This window comes from Papio anubis, chromosome 3 (assembly GCF_008728515.1).
Source record: "Papio anubis isolate 15944 chromosome 3, Panubis1.0, whole genome shotgun sequence".
NCBI classification, from domain to species: Eukaryota; Metazoa; Chordata; class Mammalia; order Primates; family Cercopithecidae; genus Papio; species Papio anubis.
Genome location: NC_044978.1, coordinates 177732992 through 177747426, shown reverse-complemented (window position 1 = coordinate 177747426; position 14435 = coordinate 177732992). Strand labels below are relative to the sequence as shown.

Genomic DNA, 14435 nt, shown 5'->3' with positions numbered 1-14435 from the left:
CCTGGGCAACAGAGCAAGACTCTGTCTCCAAAAAAAAAAAAAAAAAGAAAAGAAAAAAATTACTGAGTCACTGTCACATAGAAATATATGACAGTTATTAATTTATTGACTCTCAGCTCCAAATCAGATTTGTGATATTGGAGCTGGACCCTGTAGACATTTCTAGACATTTTCCAGCTGGCATTGCCAATAGGCTGCCTATTCTGGCAACAATGCCTTCTCCAGAGACATCTGAATCACAGATTTCGTGGAGAAGGGGGCCACCTTCTAAGTTTCCAAATTCTTTTACGTGTTCACTCTTCCTCAGCCCTAGAGAGACTAGGTGTTTTGCTTAAGTTGCTGCTTCTATACCTCCTAGAGCCCTCTTTGACTCTACTTAGTAGTTAACCTTTTTACTGGTTGACAGTTCTTGGAATTACATTTTCCCTTTTTGAAAACTGGTGTAGGTTCTGAGTCCTGACTGCACCCTGACTGATACAGAGTGACTAAACATGCAGAGGTTGACAAGATCACCTAGGGAGATAGTACAGAAAGCTAAGAGGTCCAACTGCTCAACCTTGAGGAACTCCAGTCTTCGTTGCAAGTGAGAGGAAGCCAGCCTTGCAAAGAAGGTGAAGGAATAGCCAGAAAAGCAAGGGGAAACCTTGGAGGGAGTAATGTCACCAAAACTAAGAGGAAATATTGCATCAATAAAAAATATGCATAAATCTTAAGGTGGAGAAGGTTTTCTTACGGAGAAATACATTTTTATATATTATATATAATTATATTATCATATTATATAAATATATAATATATAAATATATTTTATGTAATATAATAAATATATCATATATCATATATCATATTTTTATACATAATATATATTTTGTGTATAAATATACATATTTATGCATATACATATTTATACACAAAATATAAACAAGGAAAGTTTAATGAGTATTACTAAATTAAAATGAAGACATTTATGATGTCAACAGATACCATAAAGGGCTTGAAAAGTGAAATTGCAAAATAGAATAAAATATTTGCAACACATAACTGACAAGGAAATGTCATGTAGACTATATAAAGAGCTACAAGTCAATCAAAGAACACAGACTTCTAATTAAAAAAATAACAAAGTTATGAACAGGAACGTCACAAAACCAGAAACATGACTGGAAACTTAATATATAAAGACACTTCAACCTCAATAGTGACAAAATGCAATTTAAAACAATGAAATACTACTGCATGCTCAATCAATGGCCAAATATGAAAAGTCAACAGTAGTAAATATTGGCAAGAAAATGAAACGTATGCTGTCTGATAAGTTAGCTAATAGCCACATGTGACTTTGGAACACTTTAAATGTAGCTAACCCAGCTTAAGACATGCTGCAAGTGTAAAATATGCACTCAATTTCAAAGACACAGTGTGAATAAACTAATGTAAAATATCTCAACAATGTTGAGGTTTATTACACAATGAAATGATAATATTTGGCCAGCACTGGTCAAGGCAGGTGGATCACTTGAGGTCAGGAGTTCGAGACTAGCCTGGACAACATGGTGAAACCCCGTCTCTACTAAAAATACGAAAATTAGCCAGGCGTGGTGGTGGGCACCTGTAGTCCCAGCTACTCGGGAGGCTGAGGCAGGAGAATGGCGTGAACCCAGAAGCTGGAGCTTGCAGTGAGCAAGATTACGCCACTGCACTCCAGCCTGGGTGACAGAGTGAGACTCTCTCAAGGAAAAAAAAAAAAAGAAAGAAAGGTAATATTTGGGGTATGTTTGGTTAAATAAAATGTATTATTAAAAATGACATATGTGGTTCCCATTTGTCGACTGAGTCACGTTTCTATAGAACAGTGCTGATGTAGAGCAATGGAAATGCCTACGCATGGCTTGTCAGAGTATAAATTAATATGATCACGTTGGTAAACAATTTGCCATCATCTTATAAAATTTGCACACACGACTATACTATGACCTAGCAGCTCTCCTGTGGCATTCATCCTAGAGAAAATCTGATACATGTGCAACAGGAGACATACACAAAATTGTTCACAGCTGTATGGTTCATAATAGTAAAAAACCAGAAGCAGTACAGTACAATCAGGGTCCGAAGAAAAAATAAATGAGTTATGCTACAGTAACTGAATGGAACAGTAATGAAAATGAATAGATGGCAGCTACTCACAGCAGCATGGATGAATTCTAGAAGTGCAATCTTGAGTGAAAACAGCAAACTATACAAAACCACATTAAACATGCTACCACTTTTATAAATTTCAAAAATAACAAAAACTGGCCGGGTATGGTGGCTCACGCTGTAATCTCAGCACTTTGGGAGTCCGAGGCGGGTGAATCACGAGATCAGGAGATCAAGACCATCCTGGCTAACACAGTGAAATCCCGTCTCTAATAAAAATACAAAAAATTAGCCAGGTGTGGTGGCGGGCGCCTGTAGTCCCAGCTACTCGGGAGGCTGAGGCAGGAGAATGGCCTGAACCTGGGAGGCGGAGCTTGCAGTGAGCCGAGATCGCACCACTGCACTCCAGCCTGGGTGACAGAGCAAGACTCTGCCTCAAAAAACAAACAAACAAACAAAAAACAAACCAAACACTGTATTGTATAGGAGTTCAAAAACGGTAAAGGGAGCGGAGCACATTCAAGGAGCTTCAGGGGAACTGTACATGCTCTATTTCTTCCGCTGGATGGTGAGGTTCATGAGTTGGCTCATTTTTTGTGTCCCAAAAAGACACGACTTACAGTTACCTGCTGCCTTCAAAAACAAAAAGCTCCTAGTCAGAGCTGCTTAATGCAAATGAGGAAAAGCTAGATGTAGTGACGTGAGAAATATGTTATCACTAAGAAAGTGAAGACACCAAGTGTGGACTGCTTTTTCATGAAGCTCTGTGATGAGAGTGAGGAGAGCTGGGTAGTAGATCTGAGGTAGCACGGGGATTAGGGAGAGCTTATCTTTAAAACAGAAGGCGCTCGTGTACAGATAAATACTGAGGAGAGGAGCTCTGCTTCTGGTGGACTGGAGTATTTTCGGTCAATCTTCCTGCTAAGTAAAACTACATGTAACTGCACAAAATACACTTTTGAAAAATCTGTTTGGAGGAGTTATAGAGCTATCAAAGGAAGAAAGAACTTCAGGACAAATATCTGGGAGAAAGGAAAATTCAAAGAAATGGGCACAGCAAGTGGAACCTGCCAATCAGGCAAGCAGATTCCAAGACGGTGAGGCGCTACTTTGGAAGCACTCGCAGGCTTCAGGCGGGGACAAACACTGAACATCGGAAACTACCAAAAAGGAGGAGGCTTGGTAAACACCCAGGCTTTGGTAAGAACACCACAGAGCTACATTCTAGCAGTAAGTGTGAAATATAGACCAGCACAGGACTTCAAACCATTTGAGTCTCTGTGAGGATTTAAGATGACGCATGATTCCTGTTACCTCTAGCACAGATGCCTGCAAAGACCCGAAGGAAAATCTTTCTAGGAAATATAATATCGTCCAAAGCCTCGAATTATCTCTATACTATTTCCTATATAATACCCAGCATGTAATTTTTTTACAAAAAGGCAAATTAGAGGACAAGATAGGTTTAAAATGAAACAATAGACAATGGAAATAGACCCAGAGGGTTACTAAATAATGGAGTTATCTAACACACCTTCTAAATGAACTTGGTTAATACGCTTAAGACATAAAAGACAAGTTTTGAGAATTTCAGCAGAGATTTGAAAGACATAAAAGAGAACCCACTGATAATTCTAGAACTAAAAAACACAATAAATAATATTAAGAAGTTAATGGCTGTACTTAATAGCAGACAGACCTGAAGTGACTAAAAAAGAGATAGGCCAGAAGAAAATATTCAGACTAAAAACAAGGAGAGAAAAAAGAACAAAAGACACAGAAGTATTGTCAAACCCAGATGGGGCTTAGTGATAAGGTCTAATGCCTGTGCAATTTGAGTTTGATCGTGCAAGGAGAAGGGGAAAATGTCAGAACCAAGGTTAAATGACAAAATTAAAATCCTCCAAAACTAACAAAGCCCCTAAGATACAAATCCAAGAAGCACTCACAACAAGCAGAGATGGCCAGATCATTATACCTATGCACATCATCATTAGGTTTCTGAATGGGAATATAAACTCTTAAAAGCAGTTTGGCAAGAAAAACGTACACGCTTAAAAGGAGGAAAAATAGAACAGGCAGCTGTCTTTTGCTCAGAAACAATGGAGGGCAAAAGACAATAAATCATATATTCAAAATGCTGAAGAAAAAACCTACTGACATAGAATTTGATAACCGGCAAAAGAATCACTCATAAGTAAGGTCTAAATAAAGACATTTTCAGACAAGTACAAAGTGAGAAAATTTGTCACTACAAAGCATGCAATAAAAGAAATGATGAAGAGAATACTTCATCAAAGGTAATTAATTCCATCGGAAACTCCTAAGTGAAATAAAAAATAAAGTATAGAATACGTGAGTAAATATAATCAATGATCTAAGGCTCTATATCAAAAACCTAGAAAAAGAACAGTAAATTAAACCAAAAAGTATACAGAAGAAAACTATTTTTAAAAAATCAGTGAATCAAAAAGAAAACAAATAAAAATTAAACCAAAAGTTATTTTTAAATTTAAAAACTGATAAACCAAGAAAGGCCAATAAAAAAAAGTGAAAAAGAAAGCACAAATTACCAAAATCAGAATTGAAAAAGGAGATATCACTACAAATCCTACAAACACTGGAAAAGATAGTAAGATGATATTGTGAATAACGTTATGTCAATAAACTTGAAACTTATCAATAATAACAGTCCTGGCCAGGTGCAGTGGTTCACACCTGTTATCCCAGTACTTACGGAGGCGGAGGCAGGTGGATCATCTGAGATTGGGAGTTTGAGACCAGCTTGACTAACATGGAGAAACTCTGTCTCTACTACAAATACAAAAATAGCTGGGCATAGTGGCACATGCCTGTAATCTCAGCTACTTGGGAGGCTGAGGCAGGAGAATTACTTGAACCTGGAAGACAGAGGTTGCAGTGAGCCGAGATCACACCTTCGCACTCCAGCCTGGCCAACAAGAACGAAACTCTGTCTCAAAATAATAATAACAACAACAGTCCTTCACAAACTCTCCCAAAGTTTGGTAGACTTCCTAATTCTTTTAATGAGATCAGTATAACACTGATACAAAAACTTCATAAAGTCATTAAAAAATGTCTCTTCCTTCCTATTCTCTGATAGTGTTTGTAGAATATTATTATTATTTCTAATGTTTGGAAGACTTTACCAATGAAGACATCTGAGCCTAGACTTTTCTTCACGTGAAAGTTTTATTACAGATTTAGTTCTATTCTGATATTTAAATTTCCCCTGTATTATTTTCAGCAAGTTGTGTTTTTATAGAGTAGTTATTTTGTCCACTTCAAATGTATTGGCATAAAGTTTATAATATCTTCTTATTAAAAAGTTATAAACAAAATATTGGCAAATCAAATCCAAGAATATATCACATCATGATGAAGTGGTGTTTACCCCAAGAATGAAAAGTTGATTTAAATTTACAAATCAATCAGTATAATTCTTGTCTGATCAGAAAAAGGAGAAAGGTCACATATCATCTCAATAGATGCAGAAAAGGGCATTTGTTTACATTCAACTGCCATTACCAATAAAAACTGTCAGCAAATCAGGATAGAAGGAAACATCTTCAGTGTGATAAAGGGTATCTACAATAACAATGCAGCCAATATAATACTTAATTGTAAAATAGCGAATGCTTTCTCCTTGAGGTTGGGCTGGTTTGGGTAGGTGTAGCAGTCAGGATAGGCGTGGGTACACGGTGGTAATGAGCAGCCCCAAATCTCAGTGACTTAAGATAGCAAAAAGCAGTAGCTCACACCTGTAATCTCAGCACTTTGGTAGGCTGAGGTGGGAGGACTGCTTGCACACAGGAATCCAAGATCAGCATGGGCAACATAAACCCCCAAACCCCAGCTCTACAATTAGCAGCTGGGCATGGTGGCTCATGCCTGTAATCCCAGAACTTTGGGAGGCCAAGGTGGGCAGATTACCTGAGGTCAGGAGTTCGAGACCATCCTGGCCAACATGGTGAAACCCCATCTCTACCAAAAATACAAAAATTATCTGGGCATGGTGGCACCTCCCTGTAATCCCAGGTACTGGAGAGGCTGAGGCATGAGAATCACTTGAACCTGGGAGGCAGAGGTTGCAGTGAGCTGCTACCACACCACTGCACTCCAGCCTGGGAGACAGACAGAGAGAGAGAGACTCTGTATCAAAAAATAAATAAATAAAATAAATAAAAAATAAATAAATAAACCAGCAGGGCATGGTAGTGCGTTCCTGTGGTCTACTTTGTAGGCTGACATGGGAGGACTGCTTGAGCCGGGGAGGTTGGGGCTGCAGTGAGTCACAATCACACCTCTGCACTCCAGCTGGGCGCCAGACTGAGACCCTGTCTCAAAAACAAACAACAAAACAAAACAAAAAAAGATGGCAAAAGAGTCTGTTCCACTCATGCCATATCTTACTGCAGGCTGGCTAGTAGTGAATGTGATCTCTGATCCATGTTGTTCTCACTCTGGGAACCAGACTGAAATAAGTTTCACCATGTAGATCACTGTGGTTGCTCCAAGACAGAGTGATATAAAGTGACACTCACTAGGTCTTCAGTACTTTCTCCAAGATGTGACATATATCATCTCTACTCAAATGGACCAAAACAAGTCACATGGTCTCACATAACTTCAAGGGGACAAGGAGGTATAATTTTGTGCGTGTGTATGAAAGTACAGGGGAACAGGATGTTGGTGAACAGTGATAATGTTCCCACATTCAAACAGGATAATGTCCCGCCTTGAAAGAATGAGATATTTATATTGATGACTTCACAGATGGAGCACTTGTGGGAGATGAAGCAGAGGCCAAAATCTTCAATGCATAAGGGTACTCCGAGGAGGTCACAAAAATCAAGGACTGAGAAGAGGAAGACTCCAGGACTGCTAACAATATTGACATCCATGTTTTCCTTGGTTGGCTCCAGCTAAGGGAATGACCTCAGTCTAACAGAGTCTGTTTTTCTCTTCTTAGGTAATTCAGGTCTGCCTTAACCAGAAATTCTCCTCTGGTATCCTAAACTATGTGTCCTCACTGTTCTCTAAACTAGAATATCCTTTTAGGGTGTTAGGACCCTCAACGTTCCTTGTAGAACAGTTTCTTCATCTCAGTCTGCCATTTCTCAAAGTCCAGATTTTAGCTAAGGGTGTAATGCTAAGAATATCTGTTTCTTCCCATTCTCCCGGAAAAATGCCTAGGCTCAGCACCAGATTATGCTGTTTGATCCTGCTAAAATACTGATCCTTTATCTCCTGAGGCGTTTAAACCCTTCCCTCAAGACTCAACATAAATCCTGCCTCTATCCTAACACCTATTCACTTCAGCTCATACTGTCGAAAAGCCAACTTACCTAGAAAGGAGCAGGCAAAAGCTTTGCCTTCTCTCTCACTGGGAAGAGAGGTGACATCCCGAGTCATGATATGCAACAGTCAGAAATCATCACGGGCTGCCATTTAGCTGTGTCCTATCTCTTTTTGGGAATTTCTTATGAGTTCTCTGTGCACCATGATTAAGAGCCACGAAGCTACTGGCAGTGTAGGGTCCACTCTGAAAAACCAGTTCTCTGCTCAAGCAAGTCTCAGGGTCAAAATTGAAGGACAAGAGTAGGAAGGCTATTCTGGTCTCAAATCCAAGGCATAGTCTCCAATGACTTTACTGAAAATAAATCAGTTTGTTTCTCAACAGCTTCAGAACCCAAAGGAATGCAAGAAATTGGCCCCCAATAAGTGACTGTTTTCATCTTCCATTCAACAGATGGCCGCTCTATGCCCTCGTTGGCCTTATTCTAGGCCTTGCAGATACAAAGGTGGAAAACAACTGAGTGCTGTTCTTTAGGAGGTTGTAGTCTAGTGCAAAAGGTGGACGTGGAATCAAATGATTAAGTAGGATACGCCAAAGGGTCCCAGCCTGTGCTCCAAGGAACACAATAACAAAAGGTATGGGGGATGAATGTTTTTTCTTTCTATCTGCCTGCCCAGCATCCACTTGCCCTTTTTCCGTTGATACTCCAATATCCCTTGGGAAAATTCTTCACATAGACCCTTATTCCAAATGCCTCAAGTGGAGCTGACGCTACCGCCTGAATCTAAAAGTAGGCATGTGACCCAGTCCAGCTGATTAGAGCCTCAAATCTCCCTACTCACAGTAACTGATTCAAGAATACCCAAGGCTCAATTAGAGCCCATCAAAGGCTCTATTTTTCTGCAATAGAAAATGGGACATTTTCTGCAACTACTACGAGAAAGATACTCTCTTTTCCATACTCAGAGTTCTGGAGCTATCGACATGGAGGCTGTGGGAGCCCCGTGAAGAGACAGTCTGCCTGAGAATAAAGCACAGAATCCAGGAATGAAGATTCTTGATATTATAGGGAGCCTGGTTCCAGCCTTGGCTGATGAGATCGACACCTTCATTCATTCACTCATTCATTTATTCAACAAAAAATTACCAGACATCTGTTATGTTACAGGTGTTACTTTAGGCCTTAGGGATATAGAAGTGAATAAACTATGCAAAACCCCTACCTTAAGGAGCTTGCAATTCCTTAGGAAGAAACAATCACATAAGATTCCTCTAATGAAGGCAGTGGTCCCCAACCTTTTTGGCACCAGGGATCAGTTTCATGGAAGACAAATTTTCTATGGATAGAGGGAGGCCAGTTTCAGGACGAAACTGTTCCATCTGAGATCATCAGGCACTGGTTAGATTCTCGTAAGGAGTGCACAACCTAGATCCCTCACATGCGCAGTTCACAGTAGGATTTGCACTCCCATGAGAACCTAATGCTGCTGCTGATCTAATAGGAGGCAGAACTCAGGCGTTAATGCTCCGTCACTCGCCACTCACCTCCTGCTGACGGCCCAGTTCCTACAGACCACGGACTGATACCAGTCTGTGGCCCAGGGGTTGGGGATCCCTGATTTAAGGTACTTGCACTGACTGGAGAAAAACAGACAATAACCAAGAAAATAAGTAAAATAAATATTATGACGGATGGTGATAATTGCCACCAAAAAAATATATAGCAAGGAAAAGGATTTGGAATGACATTTTAAGTAGGGTGATCGATGAGGGTCTAATGAGTCAATAACATTTTCCTGGAGACCCAAAGGAAATGAAAGTGGACTGTCGGGGAGATGCCCTTGGGCAAGAGGGGCAGGTGCCAGGGCTATGGTGTGAGGGTGCAGGGCATGTTGGACAAATAGGAAGGAGGCAGGTGAGCCGGGAGAGACAGAGGGAGGTGCAGTCTCAGAGGGTAGCCGTGGTGGGCATCCATAAGGAGTTCAGCTTTTATTTTCTCAATGATGCAAATTGTGCCTAGGGCTGGAAGGAGGATTTGAGGGTGGACTGAGCAGAGCAGAGGACTGATCTGGCCCATGGCATATTTTAACAGGATCAATCTGGCTGCTGCATTGAGGGGACAGTGACAGGAGTAAGGACAGACCATTTAAAGACTTAGGGAGGTGACTATAATAATCCAAACAAGAGCTATGACCATGGCTTGGACAAGAATGGTAATGATGGAGAAGGCAAGAAATGGCCAGAGCCAATTTGTTCCCCTAAAAACACTCTGTCAGCTCGGGCAACAGAGTGAGACCTTGACTCTAAAAATTAAAAAGTTTAAAAAAATTAAAAATTAGCCAGGCATAATGGTACAAGCCTATTGTCCAAGCTACTTGGGAGGCTGAGACGGAAGGACTCCTTGAGCCTGGGAAGTTGAGGCTGCAGTGAGCTAAGATCCCACCACTGCCCTCCAGCCTGAGTGACAGAGTGAGACCTTTTGTTTTTTAAAAAACAACAAAAGCACTTAATGTTGCTTTTCCATCATTTGCAACTGGAGGAGGCTCAGCTAACATGCCCTATTTCACCAAATCTTAGACAATATCCACAGTAAAGCCACCATTATTTTATGCAACACTTTGAAGAAAAGCAACTCTGCCAATTAATCTGTGGCATGATCCTTTCTCTGCTTATTATATATCATGTGAGCATGAACAGCTGTGACCACTTGCACACAATGAATTACACTTTTGCCTAAAGAATGTGGATGATGGTCCTGTCACAATTACACAATGGCAAATATTTAGCTGTGGTTTAGCTTCAAAGTATTTAAATCAGACTTGTTCTGGTCAGGCAGGTGTTTGCATCTTCAACCTTCAACCAGGCAATGACTAGGTCTGGGAGAGCTTGTTTGTTCACTGGACCATGTCACTCCCTGCTTAAAACCCTTCAGTGACTCCAAAATGCCTATAAGATCAAGTCCAAACACCTGACCATGGCCACTGGGCCCTTTAAGGTCGGCCAGGCATTCCGGGTTCATTTTTTATGCCTTCCAGCTTCATACTCCACAGTGCATGAGTACTAAGCTCCCTCAATGCCCCTACATGAGCCAGGCTTACTCTTTACCATCTGCCTTTGCACATACTCTTCCCTTTCTCTGAAACGTCCTTCCTCCTTCTATCAGCCACGTCTTCCCCCCAGGTAACTCCTGCCATTTCTGCAAGATGCCAGTCTAAAAGAGGCGGCCTTTTCAGATCCCTCCTCCCCACTCTGAGTTAGGGACCCTCCTCCAGGATATCAGCATCGCCTGAGCTCACCGGCGTCAGAGCACTTACACACCCTGTGTTGTCCTGGTGGTTTACTTGCGCTGGGAGCAAATTGTTAACAAATTGCTAACAATTTGTTAACAAGTTAACACTTGCCTTCATTCTCCTCATATTCCTAGTCCCCAGCACAGGAGTGGGGGTGCAGAAAATACGAACAGTAAATGCCTACTAAATAAATGAGTCGGTTGGTGGCAAGTAATACTGTTTTACCTGTACAAGGAAATGTGTGAGAGATATACTGGCAAAATCAAACAAGTTAATGTTTCATTGGGCTGGAAGATGGCAAAATGAGGAGAGCCCTAACCTTATATTTCTTTTTTTTTTTTTTTTTTGAGACAGAGCTTAATTCTTGGTGCCCAGGCTAGAGTGCAATGGTGCGATCTCAGTTCACTACAACCTCCGCCCCCCAGGTTCAAGGGATTCTCCTGCCTCAGCCTCCCAAGAAGCTGGGATTACAGGTTCCTGCCAACATGCCCGGCTAATTTTTGATTTTTAGTAGAGACAGGGTTTCACCATGTTGGTCAGGCAGGCCTCTCCTGACCTCAGGTGATCTGCCCACCTCAGCCTCCCAAAGTGCTGGGATTACATGAGTGAGCCACCATGCCCGGCCTCCTAACCTTGTATTTTAACAAGCACCAAAATAGGCAGTTAACCTTAGGCCCAATCTGCTTATAGAATAAGGAACAGGAAGAGGAAAATCAAAAGGTTGGCTACACCAGAGATAACTATTTTGCCAACGAATATTTTCAAGCTGGGGATAAAACACAAAGACGGTTTTCAGTATAAGGGTGGCAAATTTCCTCTATAAATAAAAGAGAAAGATGCTAGGAAAATTAGCAAAAGCATGACCTTTGGCCCAGGCTAGAACCACAAACCCATGCAATTGAGGGTGATGCTGCATAGTGTTCAAACTCTTATTGCGACATGCAAGAGCCTCCATCACCTCCGTGCCTACCTCTCCTCTGTCCAAAACTGGCTCCTTACCTGTATGTGCTCCAGACTAAAGACCAGGAAAAGCTGGGGCCTCTCAGTGCCCCCAAGACCCTGCACTGGTTTCTCAAAGCCCTTATCACCATGGACGGTCATTCAGGGCCATTAGCCTAGGAACTCCTTTAAGGAAGGCTCTCTTGGGCCTGACACAGCAGGTGCTCCCTTAACCTTGACTGTGTTCATCTATCTTCTTGAGAAGGGTTCTCCAGGCAGGCACGTGAGTAGCACTCACAGCCCTGGGAGTTCTAGAAGCCATCCATGATGTACGCACACAGCCAATGCCCTGGGTAATGATGACAGGCACAGCTTTCAAAGCAGACTGTCCTGCCCCAAGCCCAGCTCTACTTCTTACCAGCAGTGACCAGGACAGCCCCCTTTCTAAGGCAGCCACCTCAAGGGGCATGAAAAGGACTGAGTGAACACTGTGTGCTAGCATGGCTGGAACATAGTAAGTGCTATGTCTCAGCTCTTATCTGGGGCACAGTGGAGACTGCACAGTAGGAAACCAGCTTTGAGAGGCAGAGGGCTCTTAACAGATAACGGCACAGCTCGGTACTGCTTGCATTTATAAGGCAATTTTCACGTGGATTACTAGTGGTTAAGCTTCAAACAACCCTATAAAGTAGCAAGTGGTATCATAACTTACATTTCATAGATGAGGGGACTAATGTTTCAGAGAGGTAAAGTAAGTTTTCCAGGGACACGCTGCACTGAAAAGAGGGTTCTGCTAGTCCAATACTGAGCTCTATCGACCTGAACCGCAAGGACCCAGCCAGGAAGTTGAGATGCGGTTGGAGAGCCTACACCACTTCTGCGCCAGGGAGGCTGCCCAGAGCAGGACGGAACCACAGAGTTTAGCAAAGTTTCCCTGGGCTGTCCTGGGTGACTGAAGAGAGCTGCATCCAACAGGCCCTTGCACGAGACCAAATGCGTCGTGGGCACACGCGCGCGCCCGCGCGCGCGGACACACACACACACACACACACACACACACACACACACACACGGTGCAATACGCTCCCCCAGGCCACCTCCGTCAGCCTCAGGCTCTCAAAGAAATCTCGGTTTCCTGGGGAGCCCGAGCCTAGAAACATCCAGACTAGTCTCCGAAGTCAACTCCTCCCTTCCACACCCCCAAGTGCAGGTTTCCGGTTCAACTCTGAAGCTGCCTCCCCAGTCCCGCGCTAGGCACCGTCCCGACCACTAAACGGCACGAGGTACCTAGGAGTTGCCTCAGCAGAAGCGCCGCGCCTGGCACGGCGTCGGGCACACACTGCCTTCGCTGGGCGAAGTGGCCGTGCCTGGGTCCCCGCGCCGGGCAGCATGCGGTGCCCCGCAGGGCTCGGCCGAGTGTGGTGGAGGGAGGGGATGCCTGGCCCCTGCCCGAGCGGGGCGGCGCGAGGCGGGAAGTCGCACCCCTGGCCCTCTTACCTTCCTCATTCTCGTCAAACACTGGGGGCTTGTGGGAGTGGTTCCCGCCCATATTCCGCCGTTGCTACCGCTGCTACATGCCCGGCCGCTGAGAAGCCGGATGCGGGATGTGGGACGCGCGCAGAGATGCGGGATGCCGGGAGCGCGCCCAGTCCAGGTTGTAGCCGCGCGCGGAGCCCGAGGGGGCCGAGCGCTGTGCAGGGGCGGGGACTGCGTTCCCTTTCTCCTGGGCGCCGCTCGGAATGCGCTCGCCGGGACCCGGCGCCCGCCGCGTCCTCTGCCGTGCCCCGCCTCGGGCTGCGCTCGCAGGTCCTTACTCCGGTGCCCGCCCGGGAACCCGGGAGCTCCTGGCGCCGGGGCCAACGTGCGGCGCTCCTCGCCGGCTACAGCGGGCGGGAGACGCGAGGCGGCGCGGAAGGAGGAGAAGGAGGGGAGGGAGCGGGGGAGGAGGGGACGGGCGAAAGCAGCACGCAGTGGGCGGTGGCAGGGCGGAAGGAGCTGAGAAAGGGATCGGCCCAGAGGAATCTGAATCCCTGCTCGGCCCTCCGTCGGCCGGGAACTCGGTCCCTCCAGGCAGTAAGCGGTTTGTCAGCACCCACTATGGCCAGGCCCCGGCTACGCGCTTTGTTAGCACCATCCCACATCCGCCTCCAACAACCCAGCAGTAAGAAAGCATCGTTCATATTTTAGAGCGCGGTAGACGGAGGTCCAGAAGTAAAGGGGCTCTTAGGTCTGTGGTTAGTCGGCCCTGGCTGCGAAGTGAGTCCCAGGACTCCCCGCTAGGCTGTATTTGCCCATTCGTATTGGGACGGGCAATGGAGTGTCTGCTGGCTCTCCAACTGACGCTGTTCCTCTTAAGATTTTTCTCCGTGTTTAATGAATGAAAGTATCTAGACCTTCTGGGACTAATCTGACCCCTTCATTGTACATGGGGAAACTGAGGCCCAAGACAGCCGTAGTTTGCCCCAAACCATTCTCCCTGGGAATGGCAGGGCATGAGTCTCGGGATTCCCCCCAAATTGGGCAGCAGCCGCGTCCGATTTAGGGGCAAGGCTAGCATCAGAATCCCTGGGCTCCCGCGGCGGGAGCTGGGGAGCCTGGATGGGGAGACACACGCCACAGTTGCGGATGCCTAAGCAATGGGTGCGGCAGATGCGCCCCGAAGCTTGTGGGGTGAGCGCAGGTTCCCAGGACTCTCCCTGAGGGACAGGCAGGTCCCCCTGCCTTGCAGTCCTGCGGGCCCAGCTTTCTAG

At 44.6% G+C, this 14435-nt stretch overlaps 1 protein-coding gene across 1 annotated transcript in view; it reads right to left on the bottom strand.

Annotated features, from left to right (window-relative positions):
* The window catches only part of STK32B (serine/threonine kinase 32B), a 412340-nt gene extending 398724 nt beyond the window's left edge, over positions 1–13616 (bottom strand). The window contains exon 1 of the mRNA XM_003898462.5: positions 13183–13616. Within this exon, the coding sequence (XP_003898511.1) occupies positions 13183–13234 (52 nt within the window). The 5' untranslated portion in view covers positions 13235–13616. The remainder of the gene's footprint in view (positions 1–13182) is intronic.
* Positions 13617–14435: the final 819 nt, after the last annotated feature.